General features: G+C 44.9%; 1 protein-coding gene across 3 annotated transcripts in view; it reads left to right on the forward strand.

Moving 5' to 3' along the window:
* sema5ba (sema domain, seven thrombospondin repeats (type 1 and type 1-like), transmembrane domain (TM) and short cytoplasmic domain, (semaphorin) 5Ba) overlaps nt 1-26,327 on the forward strand; it is a 188,045-nt gene that overhangs the window by 143,324 nt on the left and 18,394 nt on the right. For all 3 annotated transcript variants that reach the window (XM_084545217.1, XM_084545218.1, XM_084545219.1), the window contains 8 exons: nt 4,945-5,080; nt 6,879-7,083; nt 7,214-7,421; nt 20,585-20,702; nt 20,893-21,077; nt 23,733-23,876; nt 24,072-24,219; nt 25,465-25,690. In XM_084545217.1, coding sequence (XP_084401343.1) covers nt 4,945-5,080; nt 6,879-7,083; nt 7,214-7,421; nt 20,585-20,702; nt 20,893-21,077; nt 23,733-23,876; nt 24,072-24,219; nt 25,465-25,690 — 1,370 coding nt within the window. The remainder of the gene's footprint in view (nt 1-4,944; nt 5,081-6,878; nt 7,084-7,213; nt 7,422-20,584; nt 20,703-20,892; nt 21,078-23,732; nt 23,877-24,071; nt 24,220-25,464; nt 25,691-26,327) is intronic.

Below are 26,327 nucleotides of genomic sequence, written 5' to 3' on the forward strand. Positions count from 1 at the left end.
GGAGTCCCAGGGACGAGGTTTTCCAGGCTTTAGATACACACACACACACACACACACACACACACACACAGGGCTTGTTAGTTAAACTCTGCGTTGTTTGGGTCTTGTCATAAATAAAATAATAAAAATAGAACAGAATACCAACAGCTGTGTTCTTTGCTTACAACGTAACGTACAGCACGAAGATATCCTGTGTCCTTTCAAAAGTGTGATATAAGCAGATGCATTGTTTGCATTTACAAGTAGGCAGTATTTTAATGTTATGCATAGAGGAAACCTATTTTAACCAGAAAGCCGCTGCTCAGTTTTGTCACGTTTTCTGAAATGAGTATAAAAAGGTCTGGAAATCCATATGTTCAGAGCCTGTGCATGTGGCGCTACAAGGTCCTGTGCGAACTAGATGTGTTATGTTGCTCACTGACACACTTGTGTGCACGAATCTCACACACTTCATTATACTATTCTTGTTCTACTGCATGCATAAGGTGTGTGAAGCACATTTTAACCAGTGGAAGAGAGCATAATTGTATTTGCTGGACCTTGTTGTCTAGTCCACTTCTAGGATAAGTGGTAGAAAATGAGAATGGATTGTGTGGTCTGCTCAATTGGATCCTGTTCAGAATGGCACAGCCTGATTACAAATATCTGTCAGCCACTATCTATATATACTTCCGTATCTTGGACTTCATGGTCAGAGTCCATGTTCTTATCTGGTAGCACCCCAAAAAATTTACAAGTGAAACAAGCTGAACTCGAAGTATTACTGTCAACAACTTCGCCTCTCCGTCTGGACTCACCCGACCCTCCAAGCCTGCTATCGTCATGGTTAATTTGGTGGTAGGAGCCAAAGTCGTGGGACGGTGTTTCCTTACGATAAATGATGTTTGGCAAACTCTGCATTTGTGTCATATGTCAGTCAGCTGCATCAGTCGCTCCCATTGATTATTGCCCCAATCTCCTTGGCTCAAAGTTGAGATTAGGTGCCGCCCGGAGACAGGAGAAGTAAATAACATTGACCATCTTGTGACAATTCAGTGTTCTGCTGGGAAACATTTGGACCTGGAATTCATGTGGATGGTACTTAGGCATGCAGCATCCACCTAGACCAGACCAGGCACCCCCTCCTGGATGGAAGCAGCCATCCCCAGCAGGATGCAGCCTGGAATAACTAAAAAAAAAACATGAAGAGCAGCTCAAGGTGTTGACCTGGCCTCCAAATTCACTAGATCCCAAACTGATCAAGTATCTGTGGGATGATCCACAGAGGCCCCTCCCCTCAAAGGCCCCCCGCTAACAGTATTATGTTGCCAGACACCACAGGACACCCTCAGAAGGCCCATGTCCATTCTCTGATGAGTCCCAACTGTTTTGGAGGCACAAGGGAGACCTACACAATATTAGGTCATAATGTTATGCCTGATCGGTGTATATTAAAATTCCTTGGATGCACTACTTATTTAAATGTAGTTAATTACTTTGGTTGCAAACAGCTTGGAGAACGTATATGTGATATGATGTGCACAGCATCTAGGGGAACCTTGTACACTTGATCTGTGATGAGAGAGGAGAAAGAGAGACAGTTTATCCATCAGAGAATAAGACACAAGAAATGAAACGGGGACAAGCCTCCTCCCAAGGTCCTGCCGATTCTTCTTTGTCATTCTCTTTCTGTCTCCTTCCATCACTTCGTCTCCGCATGAAAGACACAGAGTGACAGAGTGCACAGCGAAGGCGGGCAGCGAGAAGTCCCGAGCAACGCGGAATATAAAGATTTGATGAAAGGCCCCGAACAAATTAGCAACAGGAAAAGAACGGCCGAGACGTGGACAGGGACGAATTCTGCGAAAACAAGACAGCCAGCCAGCGACGGGACTGAGCTGTTGGAGGAAGTTGGATCACTTCGAGACGGAACTTCAGTCACAATGACAGTAATCATCATGGCGGTGGGCCTCAGAGAGCGGCACCAAACGGCATAGCAGATGTCAAACAGCCTTTCAATCACTTTCCCAGGCTTTTAAGCAGACTCAAAACATATGGGCTGCATCCATTAGTGCTACAGACAGTCTGTACTCCTATCACTGCACCCTTTTGCTCCGCTCCCTCGGTGCTGTATGCAGCAACAAAGTAGAGCACTCAAGTAATCTGGGCAAATTTCAGACTTTCCGTGGTGGCTTTAACACAAGCAGAAGCTACAGCGCGACCACAAGTCCGCAGTTTAACTTCTGTTATGTCAAACCGTGTGTTGGTGTGTGTGAACCGCTGTGGCCGACCCTCAGCTCATTTGCCTGCGGTTTTTCTCCGGTTAGGCCACTGCCAGCTCACCACAGCGCTCGCACTGCTTCGCACAATTTGTCCCTGCCACTCTTCTCTCCACCAGAGCCGTCGAGAGAAAAACAAAAAAAAAAAAGAAAAAGAAAAGTTCTTTCACCCGAAGTCTGGAGGCTGTTTTCCCTCAATACCCTGCAAGGCAGTCAATGAGCCACCTGTTTGGCTTCCTCCGGTGTTTGGTCAGAACTCATTTGGAGCTGCGAAGCACTTTGCCACCCCGCCTTGCAGTAATGACAGAGCACGCTGGTTATCTCGCAAGCCCTGAACTGGATCTTGGCGTAGCATGGGAACTAAGCACCTGCAAAAGAAATCCCAAATCAGTCAGGCTTAGAAACAGCTATCAGGCACGGTACGGCTCGGTACAACAAGAAAAAAAGCAACAAAAACTCACACATGATGTATAAAACTAGCTTTTTTCATTTATTTTGAACGGACACCAATTGACTGAAACAAACTAAAAACCACCTCCTGTTATAAAAGTGAAAAATAAAAGTAAAAAAATAGATAATTGATGCCGTCTTATGTGCGTTAGCATGTTTGATGTGTTTCCAGCGACGTACCGCACCTCCGCGAAACATCGTCGGCAGACAGTCTTTGTCCGGTCCACAACTCACTTCCAACTCCACACTTCTCTTAGTACATCCATGCTCCACACCATTACTTTTCTTCTTCGTCTGTTTTTCTTCTTCTGTAGGCTAATGACGTTTGCTAGCAGCTTTTAGGCTCATTACCGCCACCTGGATTGAAGTGAGGACTCGACTTTTTCTTTTTTTTTTAATAGGCTACTCACTCAAACGTATTCACCGTGCGACTGCGTGCACCGAACCGTGACGCCGGTTCTGTGACACCGCGGGGCGAATACAAATATCGTTACACATTTCACATTTCTCATAAATCACACACTTTCTTCTTAGTCATACATTCGCCTGCTATCAAGTCTCAGATTAAACTCAGACTAATTCGTTACGTAGACCTTTTATACGTGTACTCTAAAGTGTCTAAAGTGAGAATCCGTGTTCCATCTAGAAGTCTGTTCACATTTTAACTCGTGTAACTTCATGCATACTTATTTTTTTTTTAACAGTAGCTGTCTGTATTCCCGTCGTTCTTCTGCAAACAGAAAACTACTAACGGCTAATTCAGCACGGCTTTTCACGGTGCTGCTGTGGGAAAATGGAAACAGTTTGAGACAAATTCTGGAGCTCAGGTGTTCGGCGAGCGTACCGCTTTCATGCAAAAATTACTTTTTCTTCGCACTGCCAAAAACAGTAGTGAGACAAACTCAGAACATAAAAGTAACAGTAAAAGCGGCCGGAGTGACGGAATCCATGAAAAGCAAAAGTGTATTGTACGTTTGTTTATGTTATAATTTCCCAGCGTGTCCCCTCAGTATTTATATCCAGACTTTAGCTGTGGTGAAAAGCCAGACCATTTGGGGAAAGAAATGTGCATGATCTTTATCTTTAATTAAAAAACTGTCCTGAAACATTTATAGCGATCTTTCAACTAACCGTGGCTGTAACTGCAGCATGTGTAAATAAATTATGCAGCGCGCCTTGTCCAGGTGAGAAATAAAGCGTGAAGATGCCTCGAGAAAATGAAATTGAGTTAAAACCAGGAAGGGAAACTCGAGGCTTGGTAACCAGACGTGGAGACCTCACCAGATTCATTTAGCAAACGCCACTGAAGCATCTTTTCATCAAGCAGCAGGCTTCAGTGATGTGTGCTTTGCACAAAGTGCCCGGACAGCTCACCGCACCCTGTAAAGTAGCTTAAAAATCTTCATCCATCCATGTCATGAGTCTCAGATAAGACTAGACAGAACTTACAGTGAAGATATGCATTGTATGCATCCTACAATAGACTCATAAATGCGTCCCGAAGCATTTTTCAGCTCCTCTGTTTTACATACAGTAATTAGGCTCTGCTTAAGTGCTGCTCACACAGCCCCTCCTGTGCGGACAAGGTTTAAATCCCTTTCTTTCCGTGGGTCTTGCCTTTTCACAATAATGTTATCACTAACTATCTCATAACTGCTGGTTTATCAGCATTGAACACGCTATGCCAATACCAGCGGGCTGATCTCTACATTCTCAGTGTAAAGCTGAGTGTATGGGAAGGAGAAGAAAGCAGTCAGCAGCAGCAGGCAGTTAGGAAACTCATTACTTTACAGCACATTATGGCTAAACAGCATCCCGATAATAACTTTACTCACACTGCCGGTTTAGCCGGGTTTTACTCCTGTATGTTACACCTATGAGGCTGCGGTTTGTTGTGTGCATTTGCACATAATCTGTGCAACTGCCACCCATATCCTCAGCTTAATACTGTCCTCATTCGCTGTGCAGAACTGATAGCATAGCTTAGCCGGCAGCCAAAGCAAGCCAGTCACATAGCCGCTGTTTAGTGCAGGTATATAGATGATAGGACTTCCATTAAGAGGATGGAACACATTGCAGAGTGGCTTTATTACACAGCTGGACGCTGCTGATACACTTTCATTCGCTGCCAACATGCAAACTGTCATGAATATTATTGTTGAAATAATATCTTTATATTTTTTCCCCCCTCTCTTTCCCCACTATCTTTTTCCACCATATCTCTCTCTCTCTATAGCAACAGTATTGCAGCATCTGCCGTGTGTGCCTTCAACCTGAGTGCCATCAGCCAGGCCTTCAACGGGCCCTTCCGCTCCCAGGAGAACCCCCGCTCCACCTGGCTTCCCACGCCCAACCCCATTCACAACTTCCAGGTTAGTTCAAGTCACATCAGTATAGATGTACACATATACAAGGAATTTTTTCTCTGCATCCAGTGGGCAGCCATGCAAGGCACCCGGGGAGCTCACCCAAGGCACCTCAGGAATGGGGATGGAGGTTATCAAACCATGACCGCACAGTCTCAAAGTTCCCTTTCTGACCACTAGTTCACAGCTCCAGTCACACGGCTCATTGTGACCGAATCACTCAGTCGGGCTGGTTGACAAAATATATTTTGTTCATCCATAATACAACTAATCAGTACAGTATGCTGCACTTTTTTCCACAAAAAAACAACTTCAATCAAACTAGAAGAATGCTTCTAGTTTTGGCAATCACTTCAGTCTACTGAATAATGACAGTCCAATTCAGAGCAAAGCCAAAAATCATTTTGAATTCAATCAAATACAGTGGGAAGGAGTTTGTTTTTCAAGAAAATGTGTTTTCATTCAGTTCTCGCCCTCGGGCCGTATCACTCCGATGAAAACTCTTTAAGTGGCATTTTTAGTTTGAAAGGTTGAGCCTTAATCTGGTATTTCAAACCAACTTTGTGTCAAGGGAAGAATTGCAGTGCTGGAAGCATGAAGGTGACCATTTATTGGACTTTTTGGCACTCAAGTTAGCAACTGTAGGCAAGAATACAGACATGGTACAACTGAGATCCTGTGAAATTCCTTACAGTTTTGTACCTGGTACTTATTCTGATTACTGTAAAATAACATAATAGTGCAGAATAGTTGTTTGGAAAATGACTGTAAATCACCCCCCTAAAACTGGTGGTCATACAACAAATGAAACAAATATGAACATAGTAAAGTGATGCTTCACTAACAAAGACCACACCTTAATTGATGCAAATAAGTTTATTGGTAGATAGGTCGTGAGAGAAATAGATGGAGGGATGAGAAGGGTCGAAGGGTATGGGATGAAAAGGGGTCAAGGGGAAGGGATGAAAAGGGATTCGAAGGGGTTGAGGGGAAGGGATGAAAAGGGTCGAGGGGAAGGGATGGAAATGGTCGAGGGTAAGGGATGAATGGGGATCAAAGGGGATGGGATGAAAAGAGATGAGAAGGGGTCGATGGGACGGGATGAAAAGGGGTCGAGGGGAGGCGATGAATAAGGGTGTTGAGAACTGACAAAAAGAGAGAGACAGAGGGTTAGGACACGCTTTTATGGGCAAGTGCGGGAAATAGAATAATATGGGACGTGGTCTAGTGCCTGAACTTAAGTTATAACTTCATACTAATTACATGTAAAAATCACCTACCTTCTGAAATTGACAAAAAAACATTGTTATACTTCCAAAACCATCTGCAAACATCATCCCAAAATGGAATCTACCCACAAATCAATCTCTCATTTCAAGTCCCAAATAATGAACAGAAGCTGCCATCCACTGGGCTCTGTAACCCAAACAAAGCTTTTCAGAAAGCTGTCATTTCATTTTTTTTATTTTTCTGCAGTGTCTGAATGAACTGCTGAGCTGTTACTGTTGTCACGCTGCAATCACTCCGTAGTTGTGCTCCTCTGAAAAAGTTGCAATTATAGAGAACAGAATTAAGAACTGAAACAATCTAGCCAGACGCGGCGTATTGATTTAGTAAGTAGGAACTGGGGTACTTCTCCCTTGTTTGGTTTGTAGAATAATAATGACTATTTATGGTGAACTTTTCTACAAAGTGCTTTAAACAAGGAACTAAAAAAACATTCATTTTGCTTTCTCTCTGCTTCTTTTCTTTTATCTATGCGCCCCATTCTGTTCTCTCTCTCTGCATTATCTTTGCTCCCCAGTGTGGCACTATAAATGAGGGGGGTCTTCATGGTTTGACGGAGCGCAGCCTGCAGGATGCACAGCGCCTTTACCTGATGAACGACGTGGTCCAGCCGGAGTCTGTCGATCCGCTGGTCATGCAGGATGACGTCCGTTTCTCAAATCTGGTCGTTGACATTGTTCAGGGCATGGACACCCTCTATCACGTTATTTACATCAGTACAGGTCAGCCAGAAGAAGACAAGTCACATTGTGTTAATTGAGTACAAACATGCTATCTAAAATACTTGAAGGTGAAATAGGAGAGCGCGTTGTACCTTGCCTGATTCTTCTTCTTCCCCTTCATTTGAATCAGAATACGGCACCATCCTGAAGGCACTGGCTACACCCAACAAGAACCTGCAGGGTTGCTACTTGGAGGAGATGGAGCTCTTCCCATCAGGGGTGCGAGAACTGATCCTGAGCCTGCAGATCCTGCACAGCGACAGGTCACTCTTTGTTGGGCTCAGCAACAGAGTCCTGAAGATCCCACTGGAGAGGTGCTCCACCTACAAAACAGAGACGTGAGTACACTGTAGTGCTGCTTGGCACCAGATCGCTCAGTGCTGCCACTTGTGGCCGCAGAGTATATTTATTCCTGTGGTTTTGAAGCTCAGTGTGGTGGCTCTGGACGTCACCATCTTGGCAGTGCCTGACTACTCCTAATTCCTGATTCCTAATTCAACGATGGGCAGCGGTGGAGCTTGAGTGGAGCTGAGGTGGGTCGGTGACTACAAGGCAGAAAGGATATAGTGCCCACTCGAAGCAGCCATCAACCTTAATTATGAATTAAACTGAAGCCTTGACATAATGTAAAGTTATATAAAAATCCACCCCCGTACAGTTGTCATTAGAGAGACCAAAACTGTTGTTTGTACCAGACTGTAAACACGTTTGTCTACTAACAGTTTCAAAGGGGAACTACTGTTTTACTGCTATGGTTCATCCACAACCTCAGACCGTTGCGGGTGCGCGCGGCGCTCAGAGATGACATCATCCAGGTCAGAAGACATCATCCGGGGTCTGTAGGTCAATCTACAGACCCCGGATGATGATAACAGGTAACTCCGGACTCAACAGGGAATAGCACTAGCGTACGATAACAAAATATTGGTGAAATGAACAAATTTCGCGGAAGAAAATGTGTTACTTAGAGGCTGCGTTTCGGTGCCCCATTCACTCCCACTATATGGATATACGGAGATTTAATTATCTCCTGAAGGAATACGCATTACACAAAAGTTATATGGGTGAGTAAATGACTGTATTTTATGCCAGAAATAAGGTCCAGGTTGAAAAAAACAGTAGTTCCCCTTTAACATGGAGGTCTATTGGGACTGGCTCCTTTTTTGGAGCCAGCCTCAAGTGGTCATTTGAGGAACTGCAGCATTGACTTTATTTTAAGCAGTGGAGGTTGCCGCTTCGGTGATCACCTTTGATAAGTAGAATCATATTCCTGATCGAGTTAAGTGTTCAATCCAGCTGATGACCTAGCGTTATGTTGTATACCACACACTGTGATATTAAGATCCGTGCTTCGATTCTGGTCGGAACCCGTCGTTGCACTTCGCTCATTCACGATCGCTGCTAGACGTCTGTGTTACACTAGGAGATTAACTGAGATAGCAGTCCTGATTTTCTGTATGCTGCTGTGTGTTTTACATCGTGTATATTTTATTGTCAGTTTTATGCTCTTTTGGCAGTGGATTCATTTTAACCTGGTTGGTCCTCTATTGAAGGTAATTATCTGTCTCCAACGAGGATTAATGTCTGAAAGACCTCGCCAATAATCATTAAAGTCCGTACGGAACCAGACAAATGACTGGGGCGGTATCTGCTCACCAGAGGAAATTAATTTGTTGTGCTTTTGCGGTGATGAAGTTCTGCATAATACAAAGGGAGAGCACAGCTCCTCTGGCTTTTTGTTTGCGTCTGAATCCGAGGATAAACAAAAAGTGCGCGTGAAGCAACCTCGAACGCTGCCAGGAAAAGTTTCTCTACGGGCACGTTTTTTTTTTTGTGTGTGTGTGACAGAGATACAAAGACACAAAGAGAGAGAAGGAGAGAGAGAGGGAGGCTTTTTGATCCGCCATCTCCAGCTTCAGCGTTATTCATGTGAAAATCTCCGTCTCGAGGGTGAGCGAGGGGAGAAAAGCTCACTGGCTGTTTGTCCAACCTTCTGTATCTCATCAGCGCTCTCAATCAGGATCCTCAGCTGGCCACCTAGGTCCTTCAAAGTCAGCTTCATTTTAGCATACAAATGGCTCGGCGCTTTCTCTGTTATGTGTGTGTATAGATAGATAGATATATAGATAGATATATGTGGAGGGCAGTCTACTTGGTGTGATTTGTGTGTGGGCTGGTGCTCGGACGAGTTCTCATATGCGCGCTGCATGATGAGTCAGCTCACTATTTCTTCTGAAGCCGAACTCCTAGGCGCTCGGGAGCAGACGCACTCGCACACGAACCGCAGAGAGAGAGAGAGAGAAAGCGTTGCATTTAATAAGATGTGGGTGAGATATGCAGGATGAGAGTCAGACACACAGAGAGGAGGAAGGGGAAGAGAGAGAGAGGAGGGAGGCAAAGGCACTCATAGATAGGATGAAAAGCAGAGCCTATTTAACACAGAGCGGGGTGAAGCGATAAGAAAGCCGGGCTCCAAGGGTGCCGCGTATGGGGGTGGGGGGGGGGAGGTACGGGCCCTTAATCTCGTTTGCGATATTCTGCTCACCGCTGCGGCTCCGCTCACGCTTACAGTCATTCAAATGCGCCGCATGCTGAACACAACACATGTCAACCTGTCAGTCAGCATGACACCTAAACTCATTTGGTCAGGTTCGAGGAGGTAGGAATAGGCGGATGAGTGATACAGAGTAAGGAGATTACAAAAAGAGAGCCAGATAGGTAAATAATGAACGTGGAAAATGCTTGCAGAGAATATATTTCTTACCAGCTAATCTACAGTATATAATAATACTGTATGCCCGCCATGATTTTCTAGAGCTTGAGATAAGATGAAAATTTAAACATGAAGATGTACTATTCATTTAAAAAAACACATCTGAGAGGCTGTTTAGTGCGCTCTACAAACTCCAGCCTTAGTGCACAATTGCATTATCAGGTTTTTCTTTAATGCATTGTCAACAGAGAATGAGTACGAAGGCCGTGGGAGAAGTTGCCGCCTCTTCTCGTTAAGCAGGAGCTGCTGAGTTTAAGAGATCTGTTTCACAATACACCTTATTCCCTCAAACGTGCTACGCGAGGATTAACTAAGTAACAGAGCTTCAAAGTGTTTGATCTCGCACATGCAATGCAAAATCTAGCAACTGATCGGAAAATTAGACTTTCTAACCAACTAACAGTCTGTTAACGCTCAGCACTGGCTCCCTGCGAGGCTGCATCCACACTGCTGACTGCGAAGCTCGCTATCAAAGCAACCTCACAGTGACTTTCACCAGCGGCGAAGAGTCGGGGGGGTGGACGAACTGGGGAGGTGGTGCATCCTTGACAGTGGCAAGACCAAAGAGAGGACTGTGGATGTCCATGAGGCTGGGACTGCTCATCGTCCTCTCTGCATCGAAGGAGCAGCTGCGGTTTCCCTGCTTCAGATGCCTTAGAGTACATCTCGTCAGCTCTTTCATGTAGCGTAATAACTCATCAATTGAGTATCATCAAAAATGCTCATCGACGCCCAAATTTCGACCCTGGCACGATGTGCAGCTGCTGACCGGCACATTCATTTGAGGCTATTCGGGTTAAATTGGAGTAAAGGCGTATGAATTGCAAGCATTTTATACAGCTCCCTGTTTTCAGGAGGTCAAAAGTAATTGGATAAATTAACATGAGCATAAATAAAAGGTTTATATTTAGGACTTTATGACAATTGTGACTCCTCAGAGAATGGACATGGGCCTTACTGCAGCCGTCTTCCATGTTTGATCTCAGTTTCATTGGTCCGAACAATGCTGTTCCAGAACTTGTCTCGTCTTTTTAGATATGTTTTGACAATATCTAATCTGGTCTTCTAATTTTAATGGTTTGCACCTTGTGGTCAACCTTTTGTGTTTGCTCTTGTGAAGTATTTTGTTTATAGCAGAGCTGGATAATGATATGCCCACCTTTCATGGCGAGTGTTCTTCACTTGGCCGGATGTTGTTGCTGTACAATGTGAAGTATACGATCATCCATGACCACGCTTGTCTTCAGGGGACTTTCACTTCTTTTTATGTTGCAGAGCTCGCCGGTGTGTTCTTTGTTTTTCTCAGAATGTACCTATTGATTTGGCCACTACGAATGCACCTGCTGCCTCTCAGATGGATTTCTTTTGGTGTTGCGTTCTCTCTGGATCTCTTTTTACACATGCACTGCAGCTCCTTTGAACATATCTTCACAGAAACAGTTTCCTCGTGGAAATGTCACCCTTTGAAATCAGCTCTTGGACTTTTACCTGTTTCACAGATGAAGAAATAATGACAAACTTTGACTAAGTGAAAATAGGGGACTTTGTATAGCAATGATTGAAGCGCCAACACCTTTCCTCCAGTTTAAATGTGCGTATGTAACTGTAACTTGAATATATCCAAACATATATGGGCCTAACTGCATGGGAATTGTAATATGGATATCCCTGTTTAATGCAAACCAAATAAAAGCCCAATTTAAATGCATGTCTTAGAATTTCTACAAATCCTATATTTTTTATGGCATCACTAAAGCCCTGAATGAGATCCTGGGGGTATTAAATAATGCTTTCCAATTCCGCACTAGACAAAGAATTGCATTACTTCCAAAACTGACTGGAGGCAGAGGTCAGCTCGAGTCTTGCTCTATTTTTTCTGTCTTTGTCTTGATCTTCTGTCTCTCCGTCCCTCTCTGGGCACCAACCGTTCAGGCTACGTGAAAGAGACCCACCTGCCGTTTGACTCTTTTCTGCTGTGAACAAACGCCCCGTCATTGTGGTGCCGTCTGAATGAGCTGAATGGATTTCCATTTTCTACGATGTGTGCGGTCGTCCCATTCGCGTTCAGCCGTATATATCCGTTCGCGCACCGGTCGCAGCTCAATATCGTCAGATGGTTTTAAAGCTAACAGCAGCTCATCAGGAGCCACACACGCTCTATCTCAATTCAGTGTTCTGCTGGGAAACGTTCGGACCTGGCATTCATGTGGTCTTAGACATGTACCACCCACCTAGACCAGACCAGGCACCCCCACCCCATAGCAATGACACTCCTTGATGGCAGCAGCCATCCCCAGCAGGATGCGGACACAGGCACACACACAAAAACAGTTTAGGAACAACTAAAAAAAACATGAAGAACAGCACAAGGTGTTGACCTGGCCTCCAAATTCACTAGATCCCAAACTGATCAAGTATCTGTGGGATGATCCACAGAGGCCCCTCCCCTAAAGGCCCCCCCAACTAACAACATTCTGTTGCCAGACACCACAGGACACCCTCAGAAGGCCCATGTCCGTTCTCTGATGAGTCACAACTGTTTTGGAGGCACAAGGGAGACCTACACAATATTAGGAAGATGGTCATAATTTTATGCTTGATCAGTGTATAAGCAGTGAGGTATGGCAGTGAGCTGGGTGTCGCAGACTTGTGGTGAGATACGATTCATAAAAAATGATGCAGCTGCTGATTGAATGGATAAACTGTGGCTGTATTGCTCTAAAGCCGATCCTTCATGCATGTTTGCGGGAATTTAAACAACAAAAATTCTTACAACGAAATCAAATGGTGGTTTGAATGCCTGTACAGCTGTCGCGCTCTGACCACTCAATTACATTTAAGTGCCTTTAACGTTTACTTTTCCTCTGATATCGATCCATATTGGCGACTCTGGCGAGCCTCCCCGAGAGCGGAATAACATTTGCATCATTGTCTTTAACTCAAGTGCTTTTAGTTACACTGCTGAACCTTTTCAGCTGCCGGTGATTTGTATCCTTTTAGCGATGGCTTGCAGACAAACGCTGCAGCTTGTGTGTGCATGCACGCCGGCGTGCGCGTGTCCTCTATTTGTGGTAATTATATTTGACCTGGCCAATTGGCACCTCTGGCTAACAGCACCACTCTGTCCTCCACACAGCCTCTATCTCCCTATATCTCACTCTGTTAGCGAGGTGATTTATATCTGCTGCTGCAGCAGCATGCTAGCTTAGCTGCGATGTTGCATCCATCAGGTCTTTTTTATTTATTTTTTTTGCTGCTTTCATCAAGGGAAGGCAGTGCACGCTGCCAAATAGAGGCTGCAACTGCTGGTTTCACTTAGAACACTTACATAGCGCTTACTTAAAGTGCACTTTTCTTTACTGGATTGGTGCACTCATTTGTCAAAACCAAAGGTATCAGATAGGGAGAAGTGGTTCAAGTGAACGTTGGAAGATGTCTTTCTTGGACTGTTTTCACACGGCCGGTGTTGAGAAAAAAGAGGATGAGACGGAATACGGAAACGCACACAATAACGAGGAGGAACCGCTGAATAAATGACGAGGGCCTTTGTAGAGGATGAAGAACTGGAACAAATCGGGGCTTTCTGTAACGTCTCTGTTCCTGCGGCGAAGCCACCGCTCACACGTCTGCTTACACAAACAATGCGTTTTATTACAAGAGCCTCAATTGTCCTGCCGGTGAGAGTTGCGTTCACGGCCGAAGGGTTTTGGCTCAATTTGCTGAGTATGAGTGTGTGGTTGTACGCGTGTGTGTGATTAACACTGACCTAGCGGCAGTCACAGGGCCAAGGAGACTCAGCCTGCAGCAGGAGCTTAAAACCACGTCAGGAAACCACTAAGTGGCCGTCGAGGAAAACCACAGATCATTATCATTTCCGCTACAGTCACTGTGTGTGCGTGTGGCTGCTTGTTAAAACCAGTGTTTACCACGTCTTTCCAATTTTGTCATACTTCAGCATTTGTCCCTATAGTATGCCCTTGTAATGGTAGACTTTGCTGTCTGTGTGAGGGAAGCTCACAGGCTGGTCCCAAGCAGACCCAATTTACTGACAACTGTGAGTGCCAGCCGGTCAGCAGGCCTCTAGAGCTCACTGCTGCAAAGCCTGTATGACCAATCAGAGGAACACTTCAGCGGCCAAGGACAGGGGGGGAAAGAGAGAGATGGTGTTCACCATCACACAGTGGATGTATTTATTACTGCTCCACAGTGCTGCTACTTTTATTGCAGGCTTTGTTCTGGCTGAATCTCAGTGTAATCATTTTGCTCTCTGCCTCATTCTTTCTCTGTCTATCTTGCTTTCACCCCTTGCTCTTTCCTTTAGCCTTGATTTGGAGCTGCACAATGTCTCAACTCCAGCCTGTCAAATCCCCCGATCCTGTCTTTTTAATCTCGGGTTCAGAACTTCGAAAAATAATAATTATGGAGATCTTGGCGAACCCGTACTGTACTGCTGTGTTGAGGCGCTGTGAACAGAATGGTGGAGCCAGATGGAAAACTCCAAGATAAACTTTCATGAATATTATATCAATAATTTCAGATGATCAGCCTTCTGAATCTGAACCTCTGGTATCTGGAACAGGAAATTTAATGTTTGCAAAATCGGTAGGATACTAGTGTTATTTTTAATGTGTCAGATACATTCAGTAAAAATATCAGATATAGTAGAGAGGCTGTCACTCAAAACCTCAAAACTCTAAAATTGTCTGTCAGCTTTTCCTGGTCACAAGCCCGACTATATTTGATAAAGGATTGAAAGGGTCCTTCCAGGGAAGATTCCTCTCTCTGAGTTGCGGATGAGTTCAGTTCAATTCAGTATTATTTATATAGCGTCAAGAGCTTTACAAAACCTGGCCTGAAACCCCCAGGGTGAGCATGAAGCAAAGGAGTTCAAGTATCTCGTGGTGTTGTTTGTGAGGGATGGTTAAAATTGGAACCGTTAAGCCGACGCTTTCAATTTCAGTCCATGGTCATCCTCTCTAAGGATGTGGTTAACCTTGGAGATGGAGGCATCCTTTGCGTCTACAAGGGCCGGGTGGAAGTAGTTCAGGATCTGGTGAGAATGCCTCCAGATCAGGATCAGGATAAGAATCAGAATTCCATGGATGGATTTAATATCTCATCTGGCGTTCAAGTATCTTGTGGTGTTGTTTGTGAGGGATGGTTAAAATTGGAACCGTTAAGCCGTCACTTTCAATTTCATTTCACGGTCATCCTCTCTAAGGATGTGGTTAACCTTGGAGATGGAGGGATCCTTTGCGTCTACAAAGGCCGGGTTAAAGTAGTTCAGGATCTGGTGAGGATGCCTCCTGGAAGGAGACCCCGGATCAGGATCAGGGAGATCTTACCTTCACCTATGGTCATGAACTTTGGGTAGTGACCGAAAGAATGGCATCACAGATATAAGCAGCTTAAATCTCTCTCCCTTTTTCTAAGGCTGTCGTCAGCCTTGGAGATGGGGGGAGCATCTTTTGCATCTACAAGGGCCGGTTGACGTAGTTCAGGATCTGGTGAGGATGCCTCCTGGAAGGAGACCCCGGATCAGGATCAGGATCAGGATAAGAATCAGAATTCCATGGATGGATTACATGTCTCATCTGGCCTCTTGAGGAATTAGAATACTTAGCCTGTTGGCAGAGCGACCTGAACTCGGATAAGTGCATGAAAATGGATGGATGCATCAGTGTTTGTCTCCCCGGGGTCCAAAGAAGTACAAGTCAATGAGTCACTTAAAATTGGACAAAGCAAAGGAGTTTAAGTATCATGGGGTGATGGTAAAATTGGAACCGCTGTGTTGAACACGGAGACGAACCGTATGACAACGCTTTGAATTTAGCAGTCAGTCCTTCAGCTATGGTCATGAACTTTGCATAGTGACCGAAAGAATGGCATCACGGATACAAGCAGATAAAATATTCCTTTCTCTGTTCCCTTTTTCTAATTCTGTCGTCAGCCTCAGAGATGAAGGGAACCTTTGCGTCTACATGGGCCGGTTGAGGTAGTTCAGGATCTGGTGAGGATCAGGGTTAGGTTTGGGGACAAAGAAGTAACCTTGCTCCTAGAGAGAAAGTTACTTATGCACAGGCTCAGGTTGTATCTTCTATAAGTTAGATCGGGGTTGTTAGGGTTAGGACTTCCATGGATGGATTACGTATCTCTTCTGGCCTCTTGAGGAATTAGAATACTTAGCTTGTTGGCAGAGCGACCTGAACTCGGATAAGTGCATGAAAATGGATGGATGCATCAGTGTTTGTCTCCCCGGGGTCCGAAGAAATACAAGTTAATGAGTCACTTAAAATGGCCTCAAGCTGTCAATAGCCTTCCAATAGACTAGGGACTCGTCTGTATTCTTACCTGCCTCCTTGCCCAATGTAACCTTGGATAGGATAAGGCTAAAGGACTGAGATCAGACGATTAGATTCAGTAATGGATGCAGACGTTATCGAAGAGTACTCACAAGCAGTTTTCAGGTATTTTCTTCTTGTATCTCTCTTTGTAGCTTGTCCCTAACTTCTTATTGTTTCTTAGTGATGATGCAGCTCCTTTTTATTCACAAGGGGCTAAAACTGTACAGAGGACAGCATGCTTTTTTTTTTTTTTTTGGCAGACAGCCATCTCACTTTTGTTCTCCAGATCATTTTTTTTTTTCTTGGACCCAGCACCACCATCAGTCTTGAGCCTGGCTCCAACTGCGCCTAATTGGATGTATTAGCGCTGAGTGCTAGCAGGAGTTCTCCGTGTTTCCGATTCATCACGAGCAGACTTTTTAAATGGCCTGCTCAACCCAGCACAGCAAGAGGGAGAAGATCTGCCCCCTGGAGAGATAGCAGGAGGGGAGCCCCGTCAACAGTGGTCTCCAAAAAAAAATAAAAAAAATGACATAGCTCACGTAGAGAAATGCAAAAGGGAAGCATGTGCATATGTTTAGCGAAGTCGGACCCTGCAGACATTTTTTTTGCTTAAGTATTCCAGGAGTTTCAGCGCCACGGCCAATAATGGCTAAATGCAATCTATAATTTATCAGTTCTGGTGATCATTTTTCCCGATTATACACCGGCAGCCTGCCATTAAAAGTGGAGTGAACTATTGTTTTTTATGTCTGGTTGTTAAAGCTTCGACAATAAAAAGAGACGCCGGTTTTTACAGCGTTCAGAAACGCTTTAAAATGCCAATTACACCCCCAGAGAAGCGGTCCCGCAGATTTATCTTCCGATGCCACTCGTCCAGACGTATTGTTATATGGGCTGTTGAGTTTCGCCGCTCAGTCTGTTTAAAATTTAACCGGCCGTGCTCCTCTGTTTTGCTAAATTGTGCCACCAGGCGTGCACGCCACTGAATTAAATATCAGCCGGTGCCCCTGCAGACTTGTCAAAGCGATTCTCGCACACATAGCGGCACACCCACGGTGCACAGGCACGCCCTTGCAGTGGCGCACCGGTGGCGGACCGCTGAGAAAACGCACTTGCTTATGCATACACTTTCACACACGCACTGGTATTTAGATGGCTCGCATTCCTTTGTATCCTGCAGACTCAGCCCCCCTGTCCCGACTGACATCCCTCTGCACTTCCTGTTACAGAAATGAGCTTTTCTATTCCCCCTCCCTCTCTCTCTCTCTCTCTCTCTCTCTCTTGCACAGTGCCTCTAATTGACTTTTACAGCGGTGCCGTTTTTTAAAACAGAAAAAAAATTTGCAGAGCCGTCAGGATGAGCAGGCACAGAGAGCTTTTGGCTAATGCTTTATGTAGCTGAAGAAAGGTCAGAATAGAGCTTAAACACTTTGTCCTTTTTTCTTCCGATGTTAAATCCTGATTTTGTTTTAAAAAGGCCACTGGAGAAGAAAATGCTGTTTCATTCCAAATCCCTATTGTGCCTGAGGAACAAGCATAATATGGATTTGGATAATAAGGCTATCAAAATGTGACTTAATTGTTGTGAACAACACACTCATAACCTAATTACTCCTAGATACACGGCCAACACTGCGCGGACACACATTGCGCTGTAAATAATAAACTCCTCATTCTAAAACTGTGGCCACAGTTCTGGCTCGAGGCTTTCCACCAGATTTGACAGCAAGCGTGCTGGGATATGCTCCCCCTTCGGCCACAAGGGCTTTAAGCGAGGTCAGCCACTGATGGTTTGTGTGTTTGTCTGCCTTCCAGTGCGCCCCGAAGGTGTAAACTCTGGGTTGCATCTGGGGGCTCTGCGCAGCCCGGTCAAGTGCTTCCACTCCAGCAGTAAAAAAAAATAAAAAGATAAAAACAACAAAACTATTGGTTTAGGGAATTGCAATGTCAAAACAAGATGGCTATTTTACCAAACTGCTGCCTCAACTTTTAAAGTTTAAAATCGTCCTAAACATGAGTAAATTAAGATTTGTGCCGATTGTAGCAAAGTGATTATATATTATAATAGATATAATAGAAACTGAAGATGGATAGATAGATAGATAGATAGATAGAGGGACGGATAGAGAGACGGATGGGTGGATAGATGATAGATAGATAGAGGTATAGATAGAGGGACAGATGGGTGGATAGATGGGTAGATAGATAGAGGGATAGATAGAGGGACAGATAGAGGGACAGATGGGTGGATAGATGGGTGGATAGAGGGACAGATAGAGGGACAGATAGAGGGACAGATGATAGATAGATGGATAGATAGATGGATAGATAGAGGGACAGATAGAGGGACAGATGGGTGGATAGATGGGTGGATAGATGGGTGGATAGAGGGACAGATAGAGGGACAGATGATAGATAGATGGATAGATAGATGGATAGATGGATAGATAGAGGGACAGATAGAGGGACAGTTGGGTGGATAGATGGGTGGATAGATGGATAGATAGACAGATGGTCAGATAGATAGATAGAGGGACAGATGGACGGATGGATAGATGGATAGATAGATGGATCGATGGATGGGCGGATAGATAGATGGATGATAGATAGAGGGACGGACGGACGGATAAATAGCTAGATAGATGGATAGATAGACGGATAGATAGATAGCTTCACTACACAGAGACAAGAGGAATTACAGCTGGCAAAAAGGGTCAAAAATAAAAGTGAATGTATGAAAGTATGTATAAAATATCTAAGTATATATAAACAATATACAAACTAAAGCTGATCAACCAGTGGTTCATACCTTGACGAGTCCTAAAGTGCTCTTCTTATCACGTCAGTATCTTACCCCCCATCATTAACCCCTACTGACACCTGCACTCTAATCATTCTGTCGTCGTTTCCTTCCAGCTGATACGTTGTCTCTGGTGCTCAGTGCTTTAATGCGTGAACGTATTAATTTGTCTCGTTATTTAAACAAGCGTTTTTCTCTAAATTCATGGAATGAAGAGGGTGAATCCAGCAGCTAAATACGTCTTTCCCTGAGGTCAGAAGCCTCCCAGGCTGCCCCTCGGCACACATTACCCTGAGCTAATTAGGCTTCAAATCGCTACCATCTCTACCTTTCATAAAACATTTACCCCCCAACACCACCCAACCCCCGCTTGAAATATGCACTTATTAATTGTTCCGCTCAGCTGCTCTCTGCCAGGGTGTGTGTGTGTGTGTGCTTGCTGGAGGAAGGCGTGTTGGTAATCAGAAAGCCAAATGAGAATTCTTCAGCCACGATGACGATGCAAAACCCACACATCAAAGTCATACCGGATGCAATATGGTCGACCTTGAGCCAAAATGGCTACAAGCTCCTCCCTCCGCCCTTTTCGAATGAACTATTAGGTTCAGTGAACTGTGAATTTGTGGCCCGACCTCATTACGATTATTGTTTCATCCGTATTGGAAATTGCAGCCTGCACCGTATCGTGCAGCTTGATTAAAATGACACGGGGAAGGTTAGGCTCGCTGAAAGAAAGTAAGTCGTCCTCTTCCGGCCGAGCCACGTACCACCTGAGATCTGCACTCTGTGGGGTCACCTCTGATGTGCTGACTAAGTAGTTATGTCTGTATTAAATCTAATCTGACCCCGGGTTTCACCACAGAGCCCCGGTCCTGGCATGGAGAGCTGTATCAACACTTGGAGATTCCTCAAATCTCCTGGCCAAAAAACACTACAGGGCTCTTCAAACAAACCACGAAGGCCTGCGCCAGGAACGAGAAAACACAACAGCGAGAATTGGTCCTTTCAAAAGAGATGAGGAAGAAAATCCACAGCGCCGTAATTAAGGAGAAGGAGAAGGACTTGAGATGAGAGGGAGAAAGAAAGATGAGAAAAAGAGACGCACAAAAAGGGAGGGAGGCGACAGTATGAAGGGGAGCTGGAAGGGAGGGATACAAAAAAAAAAGTGCAGGGGAGCCTCTGAATGAGAGGAGTTATTCAGCTGATGCTTTTATTCTGCGTTCCTGAAGCGTCCAGATCAGCTCCGCCGGCTTAGCCTCGTCATTAACAGCTTTAGATTTAATTAGCCGTCATTAAGCCTCTGTTTTACTGGGGGAGCTTACAAATATTTAATCACTGTTTGGGTGATGTTCCATGTATAGTTTTTGTTGGTGGGAGAGCAGAGGAAGCTCAGATTTTTATATTATTTGTAATGCAGCAAAGAGGGAATGTTTGAACATGGCTTTGTCGTTACGGTACAGATGTAAAACAGACGTTTTGTGCGTTTGCTGTAATGTTAATGACTTGGCACCGTCGTCATTCACCAGTTAAATTACCGACTAGGCTGACAACACACCCCTCCTCCCCTCTTGTCCCGTGCAGGTTGTGCTTGGAGGCGAGGGACCCCTACTGCGGCTGGGACTTCAGGCAGCGCAGATGCACCACGCTGGAGGAGAGCTCCAACATGAGCCAGTGGAAGCAGAACATCACCGTTTGTCCGGTAAGAGCACAACACCTCAGCATTTACTGTAAGAAAGGAACACATTCAGACCTCATGGGGCTCTGAGGCTCAGGTGCTCCGCTCACGTCATGGTGGTTGGCGTCGTCCATGACTAATCACCTCTGGGAGCTCGTGTAGGATATTATAACAGCAGAAGAAAACCTCATGACTAATGTTTGTTTTCGTCTAGCTGCGGAACCAGACCACCAATGGTGGCTTTGGACCCTGGGCGCCGTGGCAACCCTGCAACAACGACGACGCCGTGGACGGTGTGAGCTCCTGTTTGTGTCGCTCCAGGTCCTGCGACAGCCCCGCCCCTCGATGCGGAGGCAAAAACTGCGAAGGCCCCACCATCGAAGTCTCCAACTGCTCAAGGTGGAAAAGAAAAAAACAACATTCTCCATACGTCACATATTTTTTTTTTATTAATAACCCTTATTTATTTTAGCTTATTCGGCACATAAAAGGTCTTAAACCAATTATGTAACAACTGTTTGCAGACGCTCGTCAGAAAGACGTTTCTAATCGAAACGGAAAAAGACCAGAAAGAAATCAATAACTTTAGTAACAATGAGGAAAGACTTAGTGGTGTTCCCCAGATCGATTGTGGACCTACTGAGTAAGGCTTAAAGAGGAAGTTAGAATTTAAAGTCGGCACAGAAATCTGCCTTTTGTCACTTAAAGCAAAAAAAAATAATCTACAACAAAGCTTAAACAGAATCAAACGGACTTGAGGTTTCTTGATGACTTTCTAAACACTCATTCTTCCACATTTGTATGACTCGTCTTGTGCGAAATTTTGGCGAAAGTTTCAGTCGCCTTTGCTGAAACTGAAGCAGGAAGTGGAAACAAAAATGAACTCGGCTGGCAAAAAAGTCACAACGCCAATTAGCGGTTGGGTGGCATTTTTACAGGACGAGCCAGTCTGACGAGCGCACAAGTATACATGACTCGCACCGGCGTAGGCTCGCATGTTACGTAGGTTACGGTGTCTATGTCCCGCAGTACCCTGAAAGAGCTTTAACGCCATAGCCTGACATGCACCTCCCCAGAAATGCACCACAACGCAGACTGCAAGAGCTGTGATTGGTCCGTTTGGTAGTAGCGTGTTTCCGCTTCACTATTTCCGCCTGTTTCTCCAGCTCTGCAATTTTCGAAGTGATTTTTACAACCTGGACGTTATTTCTGGCATAAAATACGATCGTTTACTCACCCATATAACTTTTGTGTAATTTGTAGTTGTTCGGGAAGTATTTAGGTCGGCTTGTTTACCTGTAATTTGCTACTGCTATGGTTCGTCCACAACCTCAGAATCGGAAAAATACTCAGCCATGTTGCAAAAAACTAGCAGTAGCAAATTACAGGTAAACAAGCCAAACGCTCAGAGATGACATCGTCCAGGTCAGAAGACATCATCCGGGGTCTGTAGGTCAATCTACAGACCCCGGATGATGATAACAAGTAACTCCGGACTCAATGGGGAATAGCACTAGCGTAGGATAACAAAATATCGGTGAAATGAACGAGTTTCACCGCAGATAATGCATTATTTTGAGGCTGCGTTTCGGTGCCCCATTCACTCCCACAATATGGATATACGCAGATCTAAATATCTCCCGAACAACTACAAATGACACAAAAGTTATATGGGTGAGTAGACGATTGTATTTTATGCCAGAAATAAGGTCCAGGTTGTAAAAAACAGTAGTTCCTCTTTAACAGACTCTAGTCATGTGAGATTCGCCACCCACAGATGTTCCAAATACAAACCTAAACTCCCCACCAATCATAAAGAACATAAGAAGCCACTTGGATGAGTGGTGAAACATCTTCAACACAGTCCAGACAAAACAAACAAAAACATATATATCATATTCAGACCAGATATAGAGAAATTCACCTGTTCTGTCATCCTAAACAGAGGCGGTTAACAGAGATTGACCAAGAACCGGGAGAACATAAAATCCTGTTTTTAAATCTTGACACCGGCTCTCGGTTTGTTACAGAATAGATTCTGAAGCATTTTTGCCAGTTTTATAAATAACTTACTAGCAGCCTTGGGGCAAAATATATTTCTGATAGGCTTGAAGAATACAAACCCAGTACCTCCCTTAGATATTATGGAAGGATTCAGTTTGTAATACACAGAGTCAGATCCAAAACCAAGCATAGCATTTTTTTAAACGACTGTACGGATTTACTACTTCTACTGCTGTAGTTTTCTTTAATTCGATTTTTAATGCATCTGTTTACTGAATTACAGCTTTGACTTCTTAATTGTGTTGTAACCAGTGCAGATCATTTGCCTTATGCCACATAGAACACCTTTCCTTATAGGGGGAATAAAGTTAATAATGTATTTTAAGTACATTTTACAATTAAAAACTATTGCACGCTGTGACTGAACTACACAAGTGTTACAGAAATGTCCTGAGTGACTTTCAATCGTCCACCCCAGGGCACAGTTTCCACTCTGACAGAACATGAGAACGATCATGAAAGTGAGGAATCTTATTAAAAAAATAATAATAATAATGTAGGTGACACCCATGTTCTCCGTGTGACATCTCTCACCGCCCCCCTGTCCCCTGTCTTCAGGGGACTCGTGCCAATCAGTGTCATCGAGAACGGAGCCGAGACAAAGAGCTCCGGCGCCTTCATCCCGCTGGATAGCCGCCCCAGATTTAATCCATACTGGTGAAATTGAATTGTGCTTTTGCAGAAAAGTGGCAATTAAATCACGAGGAGTGCTGCCCAGTGTGGTGGCAGAACAAAGCACTTAAGCAAATTGAATGAATGTTTCCCAGCCGGAATGAGCCCTCGTCGTAGTGTTTGCATTTCTGTTACCGGAAGTTCATAATCGGAGTGATGATTAGAAACCTAAAGCTAAAAAAAAAAAAAATTAAAAAAGCCCCCTTTTCCCTCCTCTTTCACCCTGCTGAAAGAATAAAAGCGCTGATCGATAATTACGCCCCGTTTTGGAACAATGGTGTCGCTAATATTTTTCCCCCCGTGTGTCTGTTGCCATAGAAATGGAGGCTGGACACCCTGGTCGTCATGGGGACAGTGCAGCACAACCTGTGGCACGGGCTTCGAGCTGCGCCAGCGTTCCTGTAACAACCCCTCGCCCCGGCACGGCGGCCGTGTGTGTGTCGGGCCAAGCAGGGATGAAAGGTGAGGACGACCGCGTATGTCAGTAAGGCGCCGATAATCAGCGAGGTGTTAATTACATGAAGCAGTTATCGTGGCAATGAGAGGTTGCCTGTCAGGAAAACAAACTATATCAATGAATTAATCAGTAATTCAGTCGCTCAGCTGTATTTTTGGTGTAGTTCAACCCTCTTAATCTCCCCCTTACCACCTCCACAGGTTCTGCAACGAAGGGGTTCCCTGTCCTCAGCCCATCTTCTGGACCCCATGGGGCAGCTGGACCAAGTGCAGCACAGAGTGCGGCGGAGGCGTCCACTCCAGGGTTCGCACTTGTGAGAACGGCAACAGCTGTCCAGGATGTGCACTGGTAGGAAACATCCTCACACATAATGTGCACTTAAGATAAAGTTAGTGAATATGACATACACCAATCAGCCACAACATTAAAACCCCTGACAGCGGAAGTAAATACCGTTGACTACCTTGGGTCGATTCAGTGTTCTGCTGGGAAACTTTTGGACCTGGCATTCATTGGTGTGGATGTTACTTAGACATGTAGCACCCACCTAGACCAGACCAGGCACCCCCACCCCATAGCAATGACACTCCTTGATGGCAGCAGCCATCCCCAGCAGGATCCATGAAGAACATGAAGATGAGGAACAGCACAAGGTGTTGACCTGGCCTCCGAATTCACTAGATCCCAAACTGATCAAGTATCTGTGGGATGATCCACAGAGGCCCCTCCCCTCAAAGACCCCCCACAAACAACATCCTATTCCCAGACACCACAGGACACCCTCAGAAGGCCCATGTCCCTTCTCTGATGAGTCACAACTGTTATGGAGGCACAAGGGAGACCTACACAATATTAGGAAGGTGGTCTTAATGTTGTGGCTGATCGATGTACTTTCTGTATTTAATATAGAAAAGACTTTGCACAAAGTTTGAATGTTAAATGGACTTTACCTGCGCTTCACCTCCCCGGTTTTCTTTATATTGTGTAGTTAAAATAATTAGAAAATCTCTCATTTTATGCAGAGCTCTATTTAAAACTGATTGCTTTCGAGGTGACAGTTAATTATGATGTACCTCGATCGTAACAGCTTCCCCGCCTCTGTGGTATAACTCGCGGTCCAAATGCACTTGTTCCGTCTTTAAAATTCAATAGTTTGAGGGCATATTAAAATCCCCTTCCTGCCCCTGAGACATGCTGTTTGGTTAGAACATGTTAAACTAAATGTGTTGATGCTGTGAGAAACGCTGTAATGAATGAATTCCAGGAAAAAATTATTCCGCGGGCGTGCAGAGGGATGATGGAGAACGTGACAGCATGTCCACATTCATCCGGTTATTTACAGAAAGTGTCTGTTAAATGTCAACGACATCCTTTGACGTCAGTAAAATGTCACATTTAAATGTAGGGTGATTTCTCTGGGAACCACCTGCATCTTAGATTTATGCAGAATAAGAATAAATACTGAATATCAGTGCAAATATATGTACTCATGGGCATACAGTGGTGCACAGTGTCTTTTCATTTATATAATATAGTTTTCATTCATGACACTTAACCCACTCTGACCCTGGATTCTTCCAACGTCTCCTCCAGGAGTACAAGGCCTGTAACCTGGAGGCGTGTCCAGAGGTGAAGAGGAACACGCCGTGGACCCCCTGGATGCCCGTCAACGTGACGCAGGGCGGAGCTCGTCAAGAGCAGAGGATGCGCTACATGTGCCGGGCCCACCTGTCCGATCCCCACGAGCTGCAGATCGGACGGAGGAAGGTGGAGACGCGCTTCTGTCCCAACGACGGCACAGCGGCCTGCGAGACGGACAGTAAGTTGACCTGAGGCTGACAGACGACGCTGTGGTGTGTGTCAAGGTTTCTTTTCTCTTATTGCATGTTGCTGAAAGTGAACCTAATCTGAACTGAAGGGACTAAAAACTCCACTTGAAGACTTTTTTTTTTTTTTTACGAGAAATCGTGACAGCAGCTTCACACAGAGGCTTTGACCTTTTAGCAACCTGGACTTTCGCCAGGTTGCCTTGTTCTGCCATCAGTCCATGGTAGAACAAATCCACCTGCTGTACTGTACGCTGCTGCGTCTCACTGCCGGATAGGCCTTTGAAATAAACTTGTACTGCAGGTTTGGGCTCAAAACTCATCTCTTCTCTCCTAGTTTTACTATGTGTATATCAGTGTCGTACATGAACGTGTTCAATGAATGCCGTATATGTTTGTGAACTGTGAACTGAACTCGGGTGGCACAGTGGCGAGGTGGTTAGCACTGATGCCTCACAGCGAGAAGGTCCCGGGTTCGAATCTATGGGCCGACTGGGCCTTTCTGTTTGAGTTTGTACTCCCACCGTCCAAAGACATGCTTGTTAGGTTAATTGGTGATTCTAAACAGGAACAAGCGGCTACAGAAGATGAATGAATGAATGAATGAACTGAACGCATCATTTGTCCAAC

Source organism: Chelon labrosus, assembly GCF_963514085.1.
Source record: "Chelon labrosus genome assembly, chromosome: 5".
NCBI classification, from domain to species: domain Eukaryota; kingdom Metazoa; phylum Chordata; class Actinopteri; order Mugiliformes; family Mugilidae; genus Chelon; species Chelon labrosus.